We start from the raw sequence: 25878 nt of genomic DNA, 5'->3' as shown, positions 1-25878 counted from the left end.
TAGCAAAATAAGGTATGAGGGGGCCAGGTGATTGAGTGCTTTAAAGCCAAGGGTGAGGAGTTTTTGTTTGATGCGGAGGTCGATGGGCAACCACTGGAGTTTTTTGAGGAATGGGGTGACAAGTTGTGAGTGCTTTTGTAGAAAAATGATCCTGGGCAATGAAGTATGTATTGGAGTGAGGAAAGACAGGAGCTTGGGAGGTCAGCTAGGAGGCTGATGCGGTAATGCAGGCTGGATAGGATGAGCGATGGTATTAACGTGGTAGCAGTTTGGATGGACAGGAAAGGGTTTTAGCGATGTTGTGAAGGTGGGACCGACAGGATTTAGTGATGGATCGAATATGTGGGTTGAATGAGAGAGAGGAGGCAAGGATAGTGCCAAGGTTACGGGCTTGTGAGACAGAAAGGATGGTGGTGCTGTCCAAAGTGGTGGGAAAGTCAGGAGAGAATAGGGTTTGGGTGGGAAGGTATGGAGTTCCGTTTAAAGGATACATCTGTGACACTCAGAAAATATACTGGTTTGCCTAAAATAAGTGAACATTTGGCATCAGGACAAGCTACCCTTTAGTAGCCTAAAACATGAGACAAGTTGGTTCCAGCAGCTGATAATGAGTTTGTTAGCAAGTGGGCTTATGGAGGTGCAAGGATGTCCTCAAAGTGCTTTGTAAGCACTGTTTTCTAGCTCATAAATTCAAAGTCAATGAATGACCCATCAAAAACAATGAAAATGGATTAATCCTTATGACCGTTTTGAGGTAGGAGACTGGCTTGCACCATAAATATTATCAATGAATGTAATGTTACAATGAAATATAGTGAGAGTATGAATACACTTAAATTCTACTGCCTGGGTGAGGAGCCTAATGGTCACTAAAAAAAGCACCAAGCCTCATTTTCTGCACAAACCTTCAGGTTGGAAAAGCCAGGTTTGATTTTGGATTCTTAGTAATTGGGGGGGGGGGGGGGGGGGGGAGAGAGAGGGAGAGAGAGAGAGAGAGTGTGTGTGTGTGTGTGTGTGTATATACACACACAGACCCCTCTGGAATTCCACTTCTCTGAGAAGTGATTTACAATAATAATAATCATCATCATGGCAATAATATTGATGACATTATTTATTAGGCACTTCCTATGTGCTAAGCAACATAGTGAGGTATATACAAGATAATCAGATCAGACTCAATCCCTTACCCACATAGCGCTCACAATATTAAAGGGAGGGAGAACAGGTATTCTCTTTCCATTTTACAGATGAGGAACCTGGAGCACAACAGAGGTTAAGTGACTTTGGACAAGTCACACAACAAGCAAGTGGCCAACCTGACTATAACATAGGTTTTGTAAGCCCCACTCTTGAGCTCTTTCCACTAAACCACACTTCTCCCACATGATTCATTCATTCAATAGTATTTATTGAGGGCTTACTATGTGCAGAGCACTGTGCTAAGCGCTTGGGAAGTACAAGTTGGCAACATATAGAGACAGTCCCTACCCAACAGTGGGCTCACAGTCTAGAAGGGGAAGACAGAGAACAAAACAAAACATATTAACAAAATAAAATAGAATAGATATGTACAAATAAAATAGAGTAATAAATACATATATACAGGTGCTGTGGGAAGGGGAAGGAGGTAAGGCTGGGGGATGGAGAGGGGAAGGAGTGGGAGAGGAAGGAGGGGGCTCAGTCTGGGAAGGCCTCCTGGAGGAGGTGAGCTCTCAGTAGGGCCGAGAACTCGGTACAACTACTTTTCATTTAGTCATTAATTAAAGTAATTTAGGAAAGCAGCGTGGCTTAGTGGAAAGAGTATGGGTCTGGGAGTTAGAGGACTTGGGTTCTTATTCCGCTTCTGCCAGTTGCGTGCTGTGTGACCTTGGGCCAGTCATGCTTCAATTCTCTAGGCTCCATTTACCTCAACTGTAAAATGGGGATTAAATACCTGTTCTTCCTCCTAATTAGACTGTGAGCCCCAGGGGGTTCAGGGACTGTGTCCAACAATTAACTTGTATCTACCCCAGTGCTTCAAACAGTGTTTGACACATAGTAGGGACCTAACAACATAATAATCATAATTAAAGGGAACTGAAATGACTATTCATTTTAGCAATCCGCTAGGAATTAGTCAGTTCTTCAGTGCAGCAATTGTGCTCCTGAAATATCTCTCGATATGTAAAACTCTCGTTTCAGTACTGAAGCTTTGACCAATGCCACGTTCATGAACCCAGCCTGTTCTCCCAACACCACATCTCATTCACTGTATTTCAACAGGCACGTATTGTGGGAAGAACATGTCCTACTTCTGGCTTAGTACAATGCTCTGAACACAGTAAGCGCTCAATAAATATGATTGAATGAATGAATAGCACTCTCCCCAGATCACATAATGGAAACAAGCATTGCAGCAGAACTGAATGCACTTTAAGTCCCTTATTCTGGAATGCATAAGAGATTCAAAGCACATGCATCTACATCAGCTTATCATCTATATTTTGTAAACTGCTTCCCGAGGAGGAGATTATTTTTACAACATGGACACACCAAATGTTCAAGTTCTATTTCCAACTAAAGGAAAAGTTCTTAGATAAGGATGCATTGAGATGTCTATCTATCTGAAAGCTCTCTAGCTGCTGGAATGATTCTGTAAATTACAATGGCATACACGGACCTCTGTTTCAGGGACTCAAACACTGATGAACTGGAGGCATTGTTAGTTTATGATCAAAACAAACATGTTGACATTAAGGTCACCTCTGACAAATGATATTCTATTGTCTTTATTTGCTGAATGAAACAAATTGTCAAACTGAACGAGTCATTTCATTTCCAAATTGGCATGGAATATTTTATATTACACAACTGACCTTAAAAAACCAAACTCCATATGTTTCCACGCATTTCATCCTACCTTGGACTGTGCTAACACCTCACATAGAATACATTCCCAGATCTGATATTCATTTAGAAAGTGTCATTTTCCCCCTTCATCTCTGTGTAAACATGCAACAAATAGTACTCTGTGCAAATGACCTGGGTGCTCTCATTCCTTTGGCAATGACAGAACAGAGCTTCTCTCTCCCCTTAGGGATACTGACACCTTGCTATGTTGAAAAAGCCAATTTTTTTTTAAAAAAATCAAAGATCGTGGAGTTTCCTTAAACACCGAGAACAATTGCTTGGTGCTTCCTTTACTTAAAAGAACAAACCCTTTCTTGATGAGTAAAATCAAAAGCTACCACTTTAGAACACTTTTTTTAATAGTGTTTATTGAGTGCTTACTATGAGCCAGGCACCGTTTTAAGTGCTGGGGTAGATACAAGGTAATCAGGTTGGACACATGTCCTCTGTGGGGCTCACAATCATAATCCCCCTTTTACAGATGAGGTAACTGAGGCCCAGAGAAGTTGTGACTTGCTCAAGGTTACACAGCGACAAGTGGAGGAGCCGGGACTAGAACCCAGGTCCTTCCGACTCCCAGCCCATGCTGCTTTTCCATATTTGCTGGTTTGTATTGCAATCCCGGAAGACCATGCCAAACTTCCATGCCAAACTCCCTAGGAATCTTTCAATGGATAACTGACACCTTGAGTTTTACCTTTGGGTTTCCTCCTCCTTCTTTGGCTGCATAGAGCATTTGCAGAGCAGACTCTGCCAAGGTCTTGGTCTGGTCCAAAACAGTCATCTGCTGCTGATGATCTAGAATCTTGGAGGCAACACCTACTGCAGCTAAAATCAGGGGCTCAAAGTAGCTTGCAAGCTGTGTTACCTTTCAAAAAAGAAAAAAAACACACACAAAGAAAACCCCAAACCACATAAATAGCCATACAATAAAATGCTTGTACCAAAATTATCTTTTTCCCTGACAATTTTCTTCTCTGCAGCTTACATCCTCCCAGCCATCCTTGGTTTTAAGACACTCCATCAGCACGCGTGTTCTTCCCTCCCCCCACCACCCCCGCAGTCCCCGCATATCCCCTCTTCTCCCTCTAAACCCCAGCTCACACTCTTCATTCTTAAGCTCCTTTAGAGTGTAAGCTTGTCCTCTACGCTGTAAGCTCGTTGTGGGCAGGGAAAGTGTCTGCCAACTCTGTTATACTGTCCTCTCCCAAGCACTTAGTACAATGCTCTGCACACAGTAAGCATCCAATAAATACAATTGATTAATAATCTATTTACTGCATCTCTTTCTCTTCTCCCTTATCTCCACTTCCTTACTTATGCCCTTCCTCCTGCTTCAAATCACCCAGACCACAGCTCTCTCCATTTCTCTCCAAAGCCCTTCTGAAATCCCACCTCCTCCTAAAGGTTCTTCCTCAGGTCAAATCCTCCCAACTACCAACTCAAACACCTTTGTGCTACTCCAACACTTACACACTCACAATTTCTGTACAAGTTGATTTACATAACCATTAGATTTTAAACTCCTCAAGAGCAGGAATTGTTGCCTTTCACATCTACTCTCCTCTCCCAACCTCTTAGTACGGTGCTCCTCCACACACAATAGTTGCACTGAATGACTGATTTTGTACCACATCTACATTTTTGCACTTCCAACCATGCCACTTTAAGTACCTCTTCCTTCTACCTGTACATTATTCTGTGTCTGTCCTCCTTGGGACTGCAAGCTCCTTGTGGGAATGGATTGCCTCTCAATCCCCTTATTGTACTCTCTCAAGTGTTTACTACAGCACGGTATACTCAACGCATACAAGGCACAAACTTCAGGGCATAAGACTTTGGTATCAGAAACACTTAATTTAAAAGCTGATAAGGAAATCAGACACAATGCTAGCAGCCCAACCACAGAGAGAGTCTCTCTCCCGCTACATAACAAGTCTTCACTTACTCAAAATGATTCCCCGCTTCCTCAGAATGATTCCTCAGATGAGCTGGAGGGCAAGGAATAGAGACTAATCACTGCCTATCAGCTCAACCACCCACAGGGGAACCGCTTTTCTGGAAGGCTGCCCAGCAACCTCCTTAGACCTGCATTGTTGTCGTCCTCATATAAAAAACTAACCTGCAACTCGGAGACTGTTTCACTGAAACTTTAACGCTCCAACATTCGTGGTCTTCATCCAGCTTTATATAGGATGATGAACAGCTTTCAAATTGCAGTGTAGGGGAATGATCTTATTTTGCATTTCCCCGATCAAAACAAAGGGCCAATTGCTTCCCTGTTTAGGCAGTAACTAGGATACAACAGGGAGAAGGATGGAGTAGGGACATGTTAAATCCCACCCTCCTACTGATTTCTGTTCAGTTGCTACCATGAAAACTGGTCTTTAAGGACCAGGATGAAAAGAGAAAGGGGGGATTGCATTTTCCCTTTGAGTTTAAAAAGATCAGACTTCATCTCAAGTGTGTATGCTCAGACCTTTTGAAATGGGGAGATTTTAAAATTTAAAAGTAGTACCATGTTTTTCTCCTTGTCTTAAGAAGCTGAACTTACTCCTCATAGGAAACTGAAGAGAACTAAATGTAGTTAAAATGATTTACTTAAAAGCACACACAACGTCTAGTCCTCTAGATTGTTTATTGTTATACTGTACTCTCCTAAGAGCTTAGTATAGTGCTCTGCACACAGTAAGTGCTAATAAATACAATTGACTGACTGACACGACTCCTTTCTGGTGAAAGGACGTAAAATTTCCTTGGGATGTTGTTAATGTAATCCTCCAAACACTCAACTAGATATGGAACTCTGACAATGAGATGTCCCTAAACCTTGATCTCAAAAACTAAAAATCCAGTCAGAGCTGGGAATTCTCAAAGTGGTATATAGCACTACCCATGGCTTTATTAATATTAAATGTAGAACTTAAAAATATAATTTCTGGTCACGTGCAATCCTTTGCCAGGTTTTTGCGAAGAAAGGCAACTTCTAACCTCTGAACAATTTGTGATTCTGCACTGTTGTCTGTATTTGTGGTGAAGGATCAGGTAGAGACCATTTTACTAACAGAAGAATTTGGGCAGAGGGAAGGGCACAGGCAGTGGAAAAAAGAAGCTGGTTACAACATTTAGGGTGTAGGTGCTCCAGTTTAGAAAGAGTTTGGCAAAAAACAGAACTAAAAAAGACCTAAAACAATACCAACTCTATAAGGTTTGTTGTTGTAGACTGCAGAAGGTTGTTGGCCCTCTAATGAATTCATGGATCTAAAAATTAAGTTATGTTATCTGAGTTCTTACAATGTGAACTTTGCTCTTGGTTTCATTTCACTGCTATGTCATCACAGGCTCAGTGGGCCCCTGCTTAGAAACGAACACATGAAACATAGGGAAACCCTAATAAAAACTTTTTAAAAAGGGAAAAGTAACCATAAGGTCCTCTGAGGGGGCAAAGAAAAGCCTGGGAAAAACTCTTTAGCTCACAGCTAGCACTGCTGCTTGAACAGAGGAAACAAATGCAAGGGGAAGAAAAAAGGGGGGGTTAGCTCTTTGCCATGACTCGCCCCAGGGGCAAGCCGACTCTTCCTTCTTGCCCTCAGAAGTCCCAGGATACCTACCAGCCTGGAGCCGGACAGAAGGAGGGAAGTAGAGGGTCATATGAGGTCAGGATTAAGAGACTCAGGAACAGCCCAAGCTACTTCCATCTACCAGAGAAGTCAGAGAGGAATTGCTGGCATCCATCAAACGGTTCTGGGCAACAGAATGTTCCAAACTTAATAGATCAGTAAAAAAAACCCCAAAATATTCCACTACATTAATGGATGATTCAATGAACAGCTAATGCATTAAAATAATTGAAAAAATGAACCTGAGAGTCTCTGAATGCAATGTCTTCTAAGGAGATCTGAATTCCATTGTCCTAATCTGACTAAATGAGGGGTTATTTATTCTTTATAATACTTTAGACCCTTGAAAAACTGCAAAGTGATTTGCTTTACTTGTAATTATATGGAGCCCTAAGTACCTATTTTCCCCATTACTCTCTCTGTTCAACTAAACTGGACCAGAAGATTCTCAACATTAGAGTAGGAAAAAGCCTCAATGGACAAAGACAAAGAGACCAAATTCTGAAAAATATTCACTCAGGACAGCAATGTTTGAAAATCCCATCCAATGTTGCAAAATATCCTCTGAATTGAGGAAATCCGAATTAGCCACAGTATTTAGCAAAATTTGTAACCAGAATGACAAGACTGTGGTATAGTTTTGTACAGTGCTTTATGGGGATGTCCAATAGTACTAAGAACTTATGAAGAATTCATGCATAGTGTTGCTCCTTGCCTTTATATCTCTAGATTGTGAGCTCCTTATGGGCAAGGATCATGACTAACTCCGTTATACTGTATTCTCCCAAGCACTTAATACAGTGCTCTGCACACAGTAAGTGCTCAATAAATATGATTGATTTACCTCTTTCAATCATTAAATCAAATCTACAAATACTTCAGTCAACTCTCTCCAGCTTCAATGATGTCCTGAAATCCTAAATCCTCCAAGAAGCAATCAGTTAATCAGTGGTATTTACTGGGCACTTATTTTGTCACAAAGCATTATACTAAGCACTTGAGAATGTACAATGCAACAGAATTGCTGGGGAGAACCTCTGCCCACAAGGGGAGAAAGACATTAAAATAGATTATGGTTAGAGGAAATAGTAGATAAGAATACTTACATAAATACTGTGGGACTGGGATTAAGTACATAAGTCAAGTGAATGGTCAGTGAAGAGGGGAGGGTGAACAGGGGAAATGAAGGGCTCTGTCAGGAAAGTCCTCTTGGAGAAGAAATGATTTTAGGAGGGTTTTGAAAGTGGGGAGAATGGTGGACTGTCAGATATAAATTCCAGGCCTGAGGGAGAACGTGGGCAAGGGATTGGTGGTGGGACAGACAAGACTGAGGTACAGAGAGTAGAGTAGTGTGCGGGTTGTGCTGCAGTAGGAGGTTAGTGAGGTAAAGTAATAATAATAATTATGTTATTTGTTAAGCACTTACTCTGTGCCAAGCACTGTTCTAAGCGCTGGGGTAGATACAAGGTAATCGGGTTGTCCTGCATGGGGCTCACAGTCTTAATCCCCATTTTAAAGACGAGGTAACTGAGGCATAGATAAGTTAAGTGGCTTGCCTAAGGTCATACAGCAGACAAGTGGCAGGCCGGGATTAGAACCCATGTCTTCTGATTCTCAAGCCCATGCTCCTTTCACTAAGTCACACTGTTTCTCTAAGGTAGGAGGGGGAGAACTGATTGAGTGCCTTAAAGCAGATGGAAAAGAGTTTCTGTTTGATGTGGAGGTGGAGACACAACCATTGGGAGATTTCTGAGGAATGGAGAGATACGGACTGAACATTAAAAAATTAAATAAATAATGAACCAGTCTGAAGTATGGAATGGAAAGGGGAGAGACAGGATGCAGGGAAGTCAGCAAGGAAGGAGGCTGATGCAGTACTCGAGCTGGAAAATGATGACTGCTTGGATCGGCATGTTAGCAGTCTGGATGCAGAGGAAAGAGCAGATTCTAGAGATGTGAAGGTAGAACTGACAGGACTTTGTGACAGAATGAATGTGTGTGGGTTGAATGAGAGAGATCAGATGAGGATACTCCCATGGTTACGGGCTCGTGAGATAGGGAGAGTCATGGTGCTGTCTACAGTGTTGGAAAGTCAAGGGGACAGCAGGATTTGGGTGGGAAATGACGATATCTGTTTTGGACATGTTAAGTTTGAGGTGTTGGTGGAACATCCAAATAGAGATGCCCTGACGGCAGAAGGAAACGTGAGACTGCAGAGAAGGATTCTCCATCCAAACTGCTACCCTGCTCACTCAATCTCTCATCCTATCCCGACTGGATTACTGCATCAGCCTCCTCTCCGATCTCCCATCCTCCTGTCTCTCCCCACTTCAATCCATACTTCACGCCGCTGCCCGGATCGTCTTTGTGCAGAAACGCTCTGGGCATGTTACTCCCCTCCTTAAAAATCTCCAGTGGCTACAAATCAACCTACACATCAGGCAAAAACTCCTCACCCTCGGCTTCAAGGCTCTCCATCATCTCACCCCCTCCTACCTCACCTCCCTTCTCTCCTTCTAAAGCCCACTCCGCACCCTCCGCTCCTCTGTCGCTCATCTCCTCACTGTGCCTCGTTCTCGCTTGTCCCGCCGTCGACCCCCGGCCCACGTCATCCCCCTGGCCTGGAATGCCCTCCCTCCACACATCTGCCAAGCTAGCTCTCTTCCTCCCTTCAAAGCCCTACTGAGAGCTCACCTCCTCCAGGAGGCCTTCCCAGACTGAGCCCCCTCCTTCCTGTCCCCCTCCTCCCCCTCCCCATCCCCCCCGCCTTACCTCCTTCCCCTCCCCACAGCACCTGTATATATGTATATATGTTTGTACGTATTTATTACTGTATTTTATTTGTACATATTTATTCTATTTATTTTACCTTGTTAATATGTTTTGTTTTGTTGTCTGTCTCCCCCTTCTAGACTGTGAGCCCGCTGTTGGGTAGGGACCGTCTCTATATGTTGCAAACTTGCACTTCCCAAGCGCTTAGTACAGTGCTCTGCACACAGTAAGCGCTCAATAAATACGATTGAATGAATGAATGAATGAAAGGAGAGAGGCCAGGCCTGGACACAGCATCCCAACAGCCACGTGTAGCACTTAGATCAATATCAATTTATATTCTCAACTATTAACTCATGTATTTACTCACTAGCCATCCTTCCAGTTTCTTGCAATAACCTATTTGCACTTCTTTCTGAAAATATTTTGTCTATCACCCCATTCTCCCCCTAACCCAAAAGCTCCTCAAACAAAACTCATCATCATTGGCTTTGAAGTACTCAATCACCTTGCCCCCTCTTACCTTACCTCACTACTTTCCAACTACAACCCAGCCCGTACACTTTGCTCCTCTAATGTTAACCTTCTCACTGCGCCTCAAACCCATCTATCTTGCTGCCAACTCCGCACCCACGCCTCACCTCTAGTCCTCCCTGCTCAAATCCAACAGACAATTACTCTGCCTTCCTTCAAAGCCTTATGGATGGCACATCTCCTCCAAGAGGCTTTCCCTGACTAAGCCCCCCTTTCCCTCTTCTTCCACTCCCAGTGGAAGGGACCCTGACTTGCTCCCTTTGCTCCTCCCCCATCCCAGCCCCACAGCACTTATGCACATATCTGTAATTTCATTTATTTATTTGTTTTATTTATTTGTATTGATGTCTGTCTCCCCTCTCTATACTCTAAGTTCATTGTGGGCAGAGAACAAGTCTGTTTATTGTTGTATTGTACTCCCCCAAGAGCTTAGTACAGTGCTCTGCACACAGTAAGCACTCAATAAATACGATCGAATGAATGAATAAATGAACAAACCCATGCTAGACTGTAAGGGGAAGTGGTCAGGAAGCAGCAGAGCCTGGTGGAAAGAGTATGGGCCTGGGAGTTACAGGACCTGGGTTCTAATCCCAGCTCTGCCATTTGCTTGCTGCATGATCTTGGGCCAGTCACTTCACTTTTCTGGGCTCCATTTACCTCATCTGTAAAATGAGGGCTAAATCCTCCTCCCTCCAACTTAGACGGTGAGTCCCATGTGAGAGAGGGACTGTGTCCTTCCTGACACACTTGTATCTACACTGCACTTAGAACAGTGCTTGATACATAGTAAGTGCTTAACAAATGCCATTTTTCAAAAAAAGGTTACTGAGGGCAGTGATAGGAACACCAGTCCTCTGCAAGCAGTAGACGCTCAAATACTACTGACTGGATCTCAAAAGCAGAAAGTATTCCTGAACTTGGCACAAAGGCTTATCAAAAAGAAGCAATTTTGACAAAAGGCCTCCTCTAAGGCCATTTGGTTTAGCAGCATAAACTATTTATGGCTCTAATCTCTGGAAAGGGAGGTGATGCTCAAGGTCCCGATATCTTGGGCCAGTCTCTCCACTCCCCGACTTCTTCTTTCTTTAGGACATATTGTAAATCTCCAGGCATTTCTGTTGCGAATACCTCAGCTTCTAAATTGTAAAATGTGGATGGTGTGTAAGCCAGGCTGGGAGAAAATGGGAGAAGGGAAGAGAAAGAGAAAAGAGAATTCCTGATTAATGCCATCTATCAGTCCATTAATCAACCAATGGTATTTACTGAACACCTTCTGAAAGAAAAGCACTGCACTTGCCTCTTGGGAGAGCACACCTAAATAAAGGTCTCTGCCGTCAAGGAGCTTACAATCTAATGGGGAGACAGACAAAATTATTTACAAATAGTGGGAGCAGGAGGGAGAACAAGGAGATGACGGTGTAGCGTGAGAATGACAGGACTCAAATGTATCAGTTTGGCCATGCCTGCCATAGGTTTTTGAGAGTGAATCTAAGATTTCAATCAATCCATCATTCAATGGTATTTATTGAGCACCTAATATCAATCAATCATATTTATTGAGTGCTTACTGCGTACAGAGCACTGTACTAAGCGCTTGGGAAGTACAAGTTGGTAACATAATATGTGCAGAGCGCTGGACTAAGACCTCGTTACGAACTGGACATTTTCTTCTAAAAGTGTGTCAGAATTCATAGTGCAATGGCACACCTTGCCATCAAAATATACCCACAGATTACTTAAGCATTTTATAAAATAAAGGGACTCATGTTTAGAATTCAACTCTCAACATATGCAAAATGGATTTAAGTCTCTAGCTTTTATAATATGCAAAGCCATTCTACATAACTCTCCTACCGATAAACACAAGGGAACAATTATGAGGTAAGTTAAAAATCCATTTAATAGCTTCCTCATACTATGTAACTACCTGTCACAGATTTGCATATTTAATTCATTAAAGTCAAAAATTCAACAAGCATCTAAAAGATGGGAAATGACTGAAGTACTAATATAATTTGATGTCTCCATTAGGTATGTACACAAGGAGAAAGCACTCTGAAACAGCAACAATCCCTTGCCTTCTGGGGCTAAAAGAACTAAGCTACACCATTGAAGAGCACCAGATAATAAAGCCACCTCAGATACAACAAAATGATGAGACTTCCGTTTTTTAACTCAAGGACAACTGAAATCCTTGTTCACCTGTCAAGCTCAATCTTCAACTTGTCCTAAACCATTTTGACTCTGAGGAAACTGTCAAAAAGCTTCAGCTCAATCAATGGCCTGAAATGCCTTATTAACTGCAATTTTAGGGACTAACAGAAACAGTTTATAACCATTTTTACCTTACTCTGGTAATATACCTTATTTCTATATTTTATTTTCTCTAAAAGCGGAGGCAAAGGAGAGGTGCAGTTTCATACACCCCTTGGAGGACAGGTACTGCACACAAATACACTGCAAACAAATTATGTGCATCAGTCTCCTGAAACCAGTGAAAGCCCTCTTCCCCCTGAGGCTCCTACCGATTTCACGGAAAATGTGTGAGGACCACATACCTTGTGTCCCAGCTGAGCTGCTTCTCCACGAGCTGCTGTAGCTATGGGATCGATCAGGTGCCCGATTTCTTGAACCACTGAGGTCAGCTGCTCCTGTAATGCCTGAAAGAAGAGGAGCTCTGATGTCCTTCCACCTCAACTTAAGCAAGGGTGTCACACCCACACACTCCCCTCCACCCCCACCCCACACTCTGTCTCAGTCTGTTGAGGGGGAAACAAAGACTCCCTTCTGTTTCCACCTCAAGGTTCACAAAGCGAGAGATAGGCTGCACAAGATCAGAAGGGATTCTGACAAATTTCCCTTCAGTTCCGCCTGACAGCCTGAAGCCCTTGCCTCTGTCTTTGCTCTAGCAGCAGTGGGGCATATTATACACGTGACTGGATGCTACTGATCGGCAGCATTCACTTTAGATCAAAGCTCATTAAACTATTCAGGAAAACCACCAAGGCTGCCAAGCTAAACTGAGAGGGTGAGAGATATGAAGACTTCAGAAATTAACACATTTGCTCCTTAACTAGTTTATCAGTACCTGTGCAGGAACTTGGACTGGTTTCCAAACACGATTCTTCAAGGTGTTTAAAGGACGGGGATAACAATGGAAAGTGCAGCAGTACTAAGAATGATAACCAAAAATATTTCTTTCGGAGATCTAAACCCTTCACTCCCCAAATAAAAAGTTTTCCCTTTTAGAATGTGTCCTGGAGTTGCAGGACAATATACCACCAGGGAGGAACAAGTTAAGGGTATTAGTCAACAATGGAAAAGACTAATTAGTAAACTGTTAATTCCATTTTCTTGGTAAAGCAGAGCTAAATGGTCTAGGAGATCCAAAGCTGAAAATGGCATGGAACACTACTATCTTACCTGTATCCAAGAAACAGAATACCATATGATTACAAGAAATGGTGAAAATGCATTTTACAGCAGAAATACGAATCTTATCTTTGCTGCTGGTAGCTTTCTGAGAAAATTGCCATTCAAGGAACTTGTGCCTAATGGACTATGCCCAGTCAAATAATTGAGAGAAATGGCCTAAGGGACAACTCCAAAATACTTTGGGAGGGAAACAATACACACTTGCAGCACACACACAAACACACATTTTGTGGGAGACCACCTCTAGGTGTGTCATCTTGCACTCATGATCTAATCGATTCGAAGACTATGAGCAAGAAAATTCCTGTTACGGGATAATACTCCAGAATGGGTTTGGGAATGGGAAGGGACATGGTTTGGGACACACATATGTGTGCAGTCAGAGGGAATGGAATTTTTTTTTCCTCAAAGAGGCAAACTCTGAAGCTTGGGTTGTTTCACACTGGATAATCCATTCGGGCCTGTCAGATGCAATTTCAGTGGGAGGTTTGGGAAGTGGAAAAATGCAGCTCCTCCAGTGTGGAAGGCCTGGCTGCCAACCAACCGCAGCTTCCTCCGGATAAACCAAAGGCATCCAGGGCCCAAAAGGAATCTGAAGCCGGCCCTCGAAGCTGGAGGAAAGGAAACCTGAGCTTGATCAACTTTGAACAAGTTAGGGGAACATTTAGGATGGGAAAGAAGATTAAGTAAGCCCTCAAGCCCACCATCTTCGAAGAAGTGGGGAAACAAAAGATGTCTTCATGAGTCTGGGACCTGAACCAGAGTCATTATGCTTTACATAGATCAAAAAAGAAGACCAGTTCATTCATTCAATTGTATTTATTGATCGCTTACTGTGTGCAGAGCACTGTACTAAGCCCTTGGGAAGTACAAGTTGGCAACATATAGAGACGGTCCCTACCCAACAGCGGGCTCACAGTCTAGAAGGGGGAGACAGACAACAAAACATACTAACAAAATAAATAGAATAAATATGTACAATTAAAATAAATAGAGGAATAAATATGTACAAACATATATACATATATACAGGTGCTGTGGGGAGGAGAAGGAGGTAAGGCGGGGGGATGGGGAGGGGGAGGAGGGGGAAAGGAAAGAGAGGGCTCAGTCTGGGAAGGCCTCCTGGAGGAGGTGAGCTCTCAGTAGAGCTTTGAAGGGAGGAAGAGAGCTAGCTTGGCGGATGTGCAGAGGGAGGGCATTTCAGGCCAGGGGGAGGACGTGGGCCGGGGGTCGAAGGCGGGACAGGCAAGAACGAGGCACAGTGAGGAGGTTAGCAGTGGAGGAGCGGAGGGTGTGGGCTGGGCTGCAGAAGGAAAGAAGGGAGGTGAGGTAGGAGGGGGCGAGGTGATGGAGAACCTTGAAGCTGAGAGTGAGGAGTTTTTGCCTGATGCATAGGTTGACTGGTAGCCACTGGAGATTTTTGAGGAGGGGAGTAACATGCCCAGAGCGTTTCTGCACAAAGATGATCCGGGCAGCAGCGTGAAGTATAGATTGAAGTGGGGAGAGACAGGAGGATGGGAGATCAGAGAGGAGGCTGAGGCAGTAGTCCAGTCGGGATAAGATGAGAGACTGAACGAACAGGGTAGTGGTTTGGATGGAGAGGAAAGGGCATATCCTGGCAATGTTGCGGAGGTGAGACCGGCAGGTTTTCGTGATGGATTGGATGTGAGGGGTGAACGAGAGAGCGGAGTCGAGGATGACACCAAGGTTGCGGGCTTGAGAGACAGGAAGGATGGTAGTGCCGTCTACAGTGATGGGAAAGTCAGGGAGAGGGCAGGGTTTGGGAGGGAAGATAAGGAGTTCAGTCTTGGACATACTGAGTTTTAGATGGTGGGCAGACATCCAGATGGAGATGTCCTGAAGGCAGGAGGAGATACGAGCCTGGAAGGAGGGAGAGAAAGCAGGGACAGAGATGTAGATTTGGGTGTCATCAGCGTGGAGATGATAGTTGAAGCTGTGGGAGCGAATGAGTTCACCAAGGGAGTGAGTGTCGATAAGAGAACAGAAGGGGACCAAGAACTGACCCTTGAGAAACCCCTACAGTAAGGGGATGGGAGGGGGAGGAGGAGCCCACAAAAAAGACTGAGAATGAATGGCCGGAGACATAAGAGGAGAACCAGGAAAGGACAGAGTCTGTGAAGCCAAGGTTGGATAGCGTGTTGAGGACCAGTGTCGAAGGCAGCTGAGAGGTCGAGGAGGATTAGGATAGAGTAGGAGCCGTTGGATTTGGCAAGAGGAGATCGTTGGTGACCTTAGAGAGGGAAGTTTCCATGGAATGTAGGGAACGGGAGCCAGATTGGAGGGGGTCGAGGAGAGAGTTGGCGTTAATGGGACACTCAGTGTTGATATTATGGTGACATATTTCCTGTCTGAGGTCTGCCCAACCCCTTCTATTGAGTGATGGACAACAACTACACTGGTCTAGTTAGAGGAAAGTATGGATCCTTAATAGACAAAAATAAACAGTATTTCAGAAGCAGCATTGTCTAATGGATAGAGCACAGGCCTGGGAATCAGAAAGACCTGGGTTCTAATCCCAGCTCAGTAATTTGTCTGCTGTGTGACCTTGGGCAGGTCACTTCACTTCTCTGTGCCTCAGTTACCTCATCTGTAAAAAAAGGGATTAAGGCTGGGAGCCCCACATGGGACATGGACTGTGTCTGAACTGATCAGCTTGTTATCTACCCTGGTGCTTACTACAGTGCCTGACATCTAGTAAGCACTTAAATATCATTATGAAAACACACACACACACACACACACACACACGTTGGCATGACAGGCTTACCTCCACTGAGATATCATCCCTTGTGCCCAAATTCTGGCTGACTGCTGCCAGGGAAGCCTGCTCTATGTCCCTGATGCACCGATTGATGCTGTCGATAGAGTAGTCACATTCCCTCTGTCCTGGGGCCTTGTCCCTGAAACAAAGAGCATCTTTTAGTCTGCAGGAGGGAACTCCTTGTGTCCTCGAGTTCTGGTCATGCAACTTTGTCCAGTCTGGCTTTAGACATCATATGGTCAACTGCTGACAGACGAGCTCTCAGCCCCACAATTTATTGCTGGGCAATTTCTGCCCCCTCCCACCGCTGTTTCTAAGATATAATTTCAAAGTAAATTTTTTCCACTATCTACCTTTGATGCTCCAGCCTTCAGACTAGGCCCATGGGTTCTTCACCAACGTGAAGCACTTCAAAGGGGACTAAACTCAACCCCAGGCCATTCTTAAGTATAAACTAGCTCCAACACCGCTTTCATAGTTTTAGGATGGAGTTTAAATAAATTCTTATTGCAAATGAAAACCTAAACTCAGACATTTGTTTGAATTTTCCTTATGTTAATTTAAACACAAAACCAATATTTAAAAAAATCAACAATATTTCCAGTATCTGAATTACACATTCTTAACAAAGCACTTGGTTACGCTACCAGTTAGACTAAATGGATTTTTCTCTACATGGACTTGTAAATCTCATCTCAAAAAATGGTTTTCAGTTTAGATGGTTAAGAAAATGAAGCAAAATGAAGGAGCTTGCAAACACGTTTTTCAAAAGTGATTTATAAATAAAATGTAACTAAGGAACCAATAGACAAAAATGCCCATTAAATACGATCTCTGTTAAAAAATGTCATATTCTAATAAGGAAATGCTGAAAAGACAGTTGCTGTTTCTGAAGGTCCAATTTACTTCAAGGGAAAGGCTGTCTAATTCCAATGTGTCCCAGGGATGAATTAACCCAACCAGGTTTAGTGGAAAAAAAATTTTGGTGAGCCAAACCAAATTTCAGAGGTGCCATTCCTAGCTTGCTTAATCCACCCAATTACTAGACTATAAACTCTTTGTGGGCAGGGGATGTTTCTGTTTATTGTTATAGCATACTCTCCAAGTGTTTAGTACAGTGGTCTACACACAGTAAGCACTCAATAAATACTACTGAATGACTTGAATGAATACTAGCTCTTGATTATGTATCCTGCCCTTGATCCCAACACAAAATTGGAGTAACAGTTTGTATTCTGTTTCTAACAAGTTCACTTTTGGAGCAAGCGTTAAATTACCACTGATCTTCTTTGGCTAAGTAGCTGAGTATTCTGGTGGCAGACACTGTAAAGAAACAGAGATACAGAGCAACATACCAAGACTGTAAGCTCGCTGTGGGTAGGGAACATGTCTATCAGCTCTGTTATATTGTACCACCCCAAGCGCTTACTACAGTCACCTGCACAAAATAAGCCCTCAATAAAAATGATTGATGACATTAGGTTACAACCTTGGCATGAGGCAGCCTTCTGTTATTTGAAGACAGCTTTGGTCCAGAGCTCAGGTGCTGGAAAATCCAAGTAAAAGACAGGAAACATACCTGATGGAAGTGATCAGACTCTTGATGGAATCGGACACTGTGTGCGAATGTCCAGCCAGGACAGACCAGGTGGGTGGATCTTTAGGGTTGATAGCCAAGGAGCGGGCTGTTTTGATCAGGAAAGACGAACTCTCCAGCATGGTCTTGGCAGAGATCAGGATTGGTTCTTGTGCCTGTGATCCCTAGGGTCGGAAGAGTTCAACAATAAAGGAAAGCAATTTACAGCCAAAGTCAGGATGAAATCCAACTCCTTGAAGCTACATGACATAGCGGATAGAGCGCGGGGCAGGGAGTCAGAAAGTCAGGCTCCTTGCTTCTCCACTTGTCTGTTGTGTGACCCTGAGCACGACACTTCACTTCTTTGTGCCTCAGTTGCCTCATCTGAAAAATGGAGATTGAGACTGCGAGCTCCATGTGGGACAAGGACTGAGTCCAACCTGATTTGCTTGTATCCACCCCAGTGCTTAGTACAGTGACTGGCACTGTACTCTGATACAATTACTCTATGCTACAATGGTCCAACCCACAAGCACATAAACCTAATAGGCTAAATATGGCCTCTGTTGGGGTGGTTCAGGAAACTAAGAAATGAATGATCTATTGAGAAATGTGACGCAGCTGAGGAAGAACTAAATCTACATTTAATTTTTACTGTTCACTGAGCCCAAAGAAAAGTCTAAATGAAAGGGCAGCAGATGAAAATTCAACTTACTACCCAATAGAAGAGGCAAAAATGGGCTATCTCATGAGTTCATGAATAGGCAGCTCATTTGAATGTCATTGAGAATGTGCATTCCTCTGAAAACAGAGACTACTGTTTTGTTCTTTTGTGTTGTTTTGTTTTTTTACAAAACACAAACAATTTATTCTCATTTGTTTAGTTTGTGAATCATCCAGACCCCTTGATTCTTCTCTTTCCACCCTCTGATTTTTTGGTCATTTCCCTAATCATTACCCCTGCTATCCAAGGGGTGGGCAGAGGTAAAATTCAAATCTGTCAACAGTTTTTCTATTTGATAGGAACTCTGGAAAAATGTGAAATTCTAGGCTAATGTGACTTTGGATTAATGGGCATATTTTATCTGTATTTTCGCCATATTCCATTAGCATGGAAACAAAGTGGAGTTATCATTCCTTGCTTACTCTAGATCCAGCCAGCTGCTGTTCCAATACCACAGCCAGCAAACCAACTCTTCCAATTTGGCCCTGTATTCACTCTACCTTTGGCTTTCCATGTAAGAATCCCCCATTAAATAATTCATTTCTTTTGTTCATTTGCTGTATATGTAAAGGAGTTAATGATGATCCCATCTCCAAACCATGCAATGTTCCAGGTGTCATAAGTGTGCAAAGAGTTAGTAGAGAAATAGGAGATGGACAGAAAATGCCACCTTGACCTCTGAAAGTCTAAGTCTCGGCCAATTCAGGGTCAGTTACAAAATAGAAACAATGAATGCCTCTGACTAGTGCCTTGCAAATATGTAACACCTCCCAACTGATCTTCGAAAGAAATTAGGCTTTAAATCCTATATACTGATACTTAGGTTTGTTCTACCTCATATATTCACTTTTAAAGCTGGAAGGAAGAGAAAGATCTGCCAGCCAACTGAGGAAGAACGTGACCCTCAAACCCAGGATTTGCCAGCAGGGATAGAAGTGTTGTTACTGTTAATTCCGACTGTAACAAACCCAATTCCACTGCATAGCTTCATTCTACAGAGTTCACAGGAAGTTCTGTTTTCATCGATAACCCTCACACTTCCCCAACATTCCTCCCACTCACCACCCAAGTTCCTCTCCCGAAGCCAAGTATCCCACATGAAGAAGCAGCGTGGCTTAGCGGAAAGAGCATGGGCTTGGGAGTCAGAGGTGATGGGTTCTAATACCACCTCTGCCACTTGTCAGCTGTGTGATTTTGGGCAAGTCACGTAACTTCTCTGTGCCTCAGTTACCTCATCTGTAAAATGGGGATTAAGACTGTGAACCCCAACTGGGACAACCTGATAACCTTATATCTCTCCTAGTGTTTGGCACATAGTAAGTGCTTAACAAATACCATCATTACAAGTCCTCTGCACCCTGTGATATGATCAGTGTGCCCTCTTGCAAAAGGGCTTTGGCCAGCTCACCACCCCAGAGCTGTCTCTGGCCTCTTGACTACTCAGCCATGAGGCAAATTCCATGGAATCTTGGTCAGCCCATTTCCTCACCCCTTTAATCTCCAGACGGCAATAATCATGATGATAACAATATGAACTACAATATTTGTTAAGCACTTAGTATATGCACTGTACTCAGAGAAGCAGTGTGGCTCAGTGGAAAGAGCATGGGCTTTGGAGTCAGAGGTCGTGGGTTCAAATCCCAGCTCTGCCAATTGTCAGCTGTCTGACTTTGGGCAAGTCACTTAACTTCTCTGTGCCTCAGTTACCTCATCTGTAAAATGGGGATTAATACTGTGAGCCCCATGTGGGACAACCTGATCACTTTGTAACCTCCCCAGCACTTAGAACAGTGCTCTGCACATAGTACACACTTAAAAAATACCATTATTATTATTGTTATTATTATTCTAAACGCTGGGGTAGAAACAGCATGATCAGGTCCACATGGGGCTCACTAAGTAGGAAGGAGAACAGGTACTGAATCCCCATTTTGCAGATGAGGGAACTGAGGCACAAAGACGTTTAGTGACCTGCTCAAGATCAACGGCAAATGATTGGCAGTGCCACGATTAGAACCTAAGGCCTTGAACTCTCAGACCTGGGCACTTTCCATTAAGCCATCTGCCTCTCTTAGTGCTATACCTCCAAGAGAAGAGGCTCAGCCTGAGCATTTACTTCTCACTGGTCCGTTGCTTCCCATGTGTACCCACTGTGTCTCAATTCCCTTGGAAAACAAACCCATGAACGAGGAGTCTTGCTATGTGCAATACTTGCCCTGCCTTTCTCAAACCTCAGTAGTGGGACTTGGAAACCCAGCAGTTTGGTGTATGGCATGGTTCTTCCCAGCTGGCTATCAATCAGTGGTATTTAGTTAGAGCTCACTGAGTTAAGAACACTGTACTAAGAACATGGCTCCCCACTCCTCAATAACCTCCAATGGCTGCCCAACCACCTCCGCATCCAAAAGAATCTCCTCTCCATCAGTTTTGAAGCACTCAATCAGCTCACCCCATCCTACCTCACCTCGCTAATCTCCTAAACTTCACGCCTCTAGCGCTGGCTTACTCACTGCCCCCCTAATAATAATAATAATAATATTTGCTAAGTGCTTACCAAGTGTCAAGCACTGTTCTAAGCTCTGGGGTAGGTACAAGGTGAACAGGTTGTCCCACGTGGGGCTCACAGTCTTAATCTCCATTTTACAGATGAGACAACTGAGGCACAGAGAAGTTAAGTGGCTTGCCCAAGGTCACACAGCAGACAAGTGGCGGAGCTGGGACTAGAAACCACGTCCTCTGACTCCCAAGCCTGTGCTCTTGCCACTAAGCCAAGCTGCTTCTCTGGATTTTTCCCCTACCTCATCTATCTCATCACCAACCTCTTTCCCACATCTTCCCCCTAGCCTGGAACTCCCTCCCCCTCCATATACACTAGACCACCACTCTTCCCACCGTCAGAGGATCATTAAGGTCACATCTCCTCCAAGCGGCCTTCCCCAAACATGTCCTCCTTTCCCCTGTTCCCTCTCCCTTCTGCTTCTTTTACATACTTGGATCTGTGACCTTAGGACATTTAAGATTTGTCCCACCTTCAATCCCACAGCATTTCTGCACATATCTTTATATTATGCATTCAAATTATTTATTTATATCAATGTCTATCTCCCACCCTACAACGTAAGCTAGTTGTGAGCACGGAGTGTGTCTGCCAACTCTGTTGCATTGTACTTAATAAAGTTCTCTGTACATAGTAAGTGCTCAATAAATGCCACTGAATAAATGAATACATGAACAAACTTGGGAGCTTTGGCAGACACAATCCCTGACCTCTGGGAGTTTCCAGTCTAGGAGAAGAGCTTATGAAACCCAATGTGTAACAGTAACATGGGTCAGTATTGTGTTCATTAACTCTGTTGTAGTCTCCAAAGCACAGAGCTATGCTAAACACAGTGCTCTGCAAACAGTGTTCAATAAACACCACTGATTGATGGATCAACAGATACCCACTAAACCCAGCTTCTGAGAAACTGCAAACATTTCTAATCAGACACCAGGTCTCTCTTGCTGAGCAGAAAGGAGGAATGACTGGATATTCAACTTTTTTTTTTTTTTTAAGGAAAGGCACCTACCTGGTTTATTTCATAAGTTTAAAAATGAAGGTTTGCTATGCTATGCAACCTTCTTTTAGCACCCCAGTCAAGATAACATTAGCACTTACTGAGTACATACTGTGCGCAGAGCTGGGAAGTAAAATTGAGTAAGAAACACAATATCTGACAATCTAAGAGGAATACCAACCCCAAAATTATGTATAGTTAGGAGAAAAATGAAGAATGCAAAGGTAGATAAGTGAATAAATGGGTGTTTAAATAGTAGAATGCATAAACAAATACGTAAATAAATGCTGAGTGTGGCTGTGAGTGAGGAAAGGCTGAGGTGTTAGTTGGGAGGGTGAGACTAACATCATCATCATCAATCGTATTTATTGAGCGCTTACTGTGTGCAGAGCACTGTACTAAGCGCTTGGGAAGTACAAGTTGGCAACATATAGAGACAGTCCCTACCCAACAGTGGGCTCACAGTCTAAAAGGGGACCAAAACCATTTGTTACTTCACCCTGGAAAATCCCCTGAATGGAAATGAGAGTTTCCACCCTACCTCAGAGCTGATCTGGGCCGGAATGCTGACAAATTCTGGGTTAGAAGCAAACGTCGTCAGATTCTCCACAGCTTCAATCAAGGGTGCTGTGGCAATTCTGCACTTATTGCGGTTGTCTTCGGAGAAATCGCCATCCAGAGCCTGATAAGAAAAGAAGGAAATTTCATCCTGGTGATGCACAGGGCCCAGGAACTCCAAACATCTTCTGACTCAGAAGGAATATGGTGGCTTTGTAGCAATTCTTATTCATTCAGGGCAGAGGAGACAACTGAGAGCCTGGGGGATGAGGTCACAGGGGTACATTCTTGGAAGTGGTGACCCAGTTAGCAATTTTAAGAAGTGAAATTGGATGCACTCCCGATGCATCAGACCCCCAAAAGCATAGCTGATGCTCAGCTATGAAGGAAATAAAAATAAAGACAAAAGATAGTTCCTGTGTCAATACTCTCTAAACCAACTACGTCTCCAAAAACCAGGGCTGGATCACTTCATCCTTTGTTGCAGACTGAAATCTCAAAAGCCAACACTCACCACACTGACTGTTATTTCCTCATTTTCACTCGAGTGAACTATTACCTCCTCCCTAATCTCACTGGGGCTGCCCCTATGTGAAGGCAGCCTCTGAAAAACATTCTAATTGAGCTTCAGCTTCCTTGGAGGATAGCTCTTTCCCAAGGATGACAGCAGATGGAATATTCCAATCCTAAAGCCCCCCCCCACCTTCTTTCCCTTCTCAATAAAGGAAAAATGTTGTCCTCCCCAATCACAATCTACAACATTTAAAGTTGGAGGCCTGAGCACTGGCATCAGAATATGTTTAGCACAGATTATCCTGATTTCTGAAAAACTCCCATTCAGAGATGGGCTAAGGCACTCAATGACAACCCACAAACACTTAAATGTTGCGAGTTCTTCCTTCAGAAAGGCATTTCTCCTATTGCTGCTGGACAAACGTAGTTTCTTAGGGGTCAACGATGACTTCAATTACTTTTTTCTTCCACATCTTATAATTTGCTGTGTGTCACAAACATTTGTTTCACAAATCCCTTATTCAGTGAGTCCTTTTTTTGGTTTCCATTTTCCACATGGGCTTCTAGGTACAACATGAGAAGCAGCCTGGCCTAGTGGAAAGAGCACGGGACTGGGAGTTGGAGAACCTGGGTTCTAAGTGCGGCTCTGGCACTTGCCTGCTGGGTGACCTTGGGCAAGTCAATTAACTTTTCTGTGCTTCAGTTACCTCTGTACAATGGGGAATAAATCCTCCTTCCAACTTAGACTGTGAGACCCAAGTGGGTCAAAAGCTTGTACGTACACCTGCACTTAGAACAGTGCTTGATTTAGAGTAAGTGCTTTACAAATGCCATGAAAAAACCCCCAAAAAACCATGCTCAGTACCATCATAATGAAACCTAAAATTTTGGAAAGACTAAACTTGTCTAATTGTTTGAGAATTAAGACTTAGAGATAAGAGATAACAAGACCAAGACTTAAAAACAAGAAACTCCAGTATCCTGAGATTTTTTTTCCTTTTTCAAAACTAACTGTGCAAAGATTTAAAAAAATACATTCTAGCCAAGCCCAAAGAAGGAACGCTATCCATTGTACCTCTGCACTATAGGGAGGTCTAGCCCCAAGAGTAAAATCAACAGGGCAAGGCCAGGATCTGATTTCTTAGAAAAAATAAGAGCTGCAATTGCACAATTTCTCCTTGGCAGCCAAACTAGTGAAAACACACACGTAAAAATAACATTCCAGTCTAAGATCTACATTTGAGACCCGTGTCACAGGCTGCCTGACAAAGGGAGAAGGAAACCGTACATTCAAACCGTATTGCTCCAACATCCCAAGCAAGGGAAAATAATTTTTCTATCTAGAATAAAGAGAACCACAATTGAATTGTTTCTCCTATGCTCCTACTAGCCATTAAATTCAAAATGATGAACACACCTGGTCCCACTCTGCTAATTTTTTTTAAAAAACAGCATTCCAACCATTAGCAGCAATTTTCTTTCCTACTATGTTCTCTCTTCCCTATTTTCCCTGATTACCCAGGTGTTAACGCACAGAAGAAAGCTTTTTCCCACTCTGTTACAATCAGACGGCATTTCTTCCCTGAGTCTGGCAGTGATGACAATGCCTAGTTTTGGGGACTTCATCACAGGCTCATTTGTGGCCACGGATTTGGGATGAGGGAATGAAATTGCTCTAAGAATCTGAAAGAACAGAAGACCTGGAGAGATGGGACACATGCAGACAGTTCAGTATTTAAAACCAGGAAGAGACACAGAGAAAAGCATCTGGAATGTACAGTACTGAGTCTCTATTTTGCCCTAATTCAAGTGAATGCAGCAATATTTTAAATTATGAAGCAACATTCTGGGTGTTGTCCATTTGCTCTTGCTCCCTGGAAAAGAAAGAGCTGAAATAAAATGGAGGAAAGAGGAACCTGAAATTTCCTAGTAAAGAGGCAAGGACTTAATCCTGTAGGCTCGGTGGTAAAAATATTATGGTATTTTATTTTGCACTTACTAATGCAGCAAGCAAGCATAGAGATAAACACAGGATAGGAAAAGCAGTGTGGTCTGATGGAAAGAGCATGGGATTGGGAGTCAAGGGGACCTGGGTTCTACTTCTGACTCTGGCACTTGTCTGCTGTGTGACCTTGGGCAAATCACAACTTTTCTGCACCTCAGTTACCTCATCTGTAAAGTGGGGATTAAATCCTCCTCTCTCTGATTTAAACTGTTGGCCCCATGTGAGACAGGGACTGTGTCCAACCTGATTATCTTGTATCTAGAGATCCTGGCAGACAGTAAGCGCTCAATAAGTACCATTAAAAAAAAATAAACTCTGACCCAGTTCTTTTCTTACATGGGGCTCAAAATCTGATAGGGGGGCAGAGGAGCAGGGATGCCATCCGCACTTTACAGAGGAGGAAACTGAGATCCAGCATACCCGGGCTTGGGACTCAGAGTTCGTAGGTTTTAATCCCAGTTTCGTCACTTGTCTGCTGTGTCACCTTGGGCAAGTCACTTGACTTCTCTGTGCCTCAGTTACCTCATCTGTAAAATGGGGATTGAGACTGAGCCCCACGAATGACAATCTGATTACCCTGTATTTACCACAGTGCTTGGCACACAGTAAGTGCTTAACAAATACCATAATAATAATAAAATTATTATTATTATTAACAACACCCAGCAGGCCTGTGGTGCAGCTGAGGCTATACCCTAGGTTTTCTGAGATTCGGTGTTTTTCTGTTTTTTTTTTCCAATTGAATTTATTAAGCATTTACTATGTGCCACATATTGTACTAAGCACTGGGGGAGATGCAAGCTAATCAGGCTGGACACAGACCACTTCTCACAACACGCTCAATCCCCATTTTAAAGATGAGGTTAAAGAGGTACAGAAGAGTTAAGTGACTTACCCAAGATCACAAAAC

The 25878-nt window shown here is 43.3% G+C and overlaps 1 protein-coding gene across 2 annotated transcripts in view; it reads right to left on the bottom strand.

The window, feature by feature from the left end:
- Positions 1 to 25878, bottom strand: part of TLN2 (talin 2) — a 664294-nt gene that overhangs the window by 95310 nt on the left and 543106 nt on the right. For both annotated transcript variants that reach the window (XM_038746479.1, XM_038746480.1), the window contains 5 exons: positions 22434 to 22574; positions 17615 to 17796; positions 16042 to 16174; positions 12377 to 12478; positions 3590 to 3760 (listed from right to left, as the gene is read on the bottom strand). In XM_038746479.1, coding sequence (XP_038602407.1) covers positions 3590 to 3760; positions 12377 to 12478; positions 16042 to 16174; positions 17615 to 17796; positions 22434 to 22574 — 729 coding nt within the window. The remainder of the gene's footprint in view (positions 1 to 3589; positions 3761 to 12376; positions 12479 to 16041; positions 16175 to 17614; positions 17797 to 22433; positions 22575 to 25878) is intronic.

This window comes from Tachyglossus aculeatus, chromosome 5, assembly GCF_015852505.1.
Source record: "Tachyglossus aculeatus isolate mTacAcu1 chromosome 5, mTacAcu1.pri, whole genome shotgun sequence".
Classification (NCBI taxonomy): Eukaryota; Metazoa; Chordata; class Mammalia; order Monotremata; family Tachyglossidae; genus Tachyglossus; species Tachyglossus aculeatus.
Note: the sequence above shows the minus strand (reverse complement) of the source record. Positions and strands in the feature narration are given on the sequence as shown.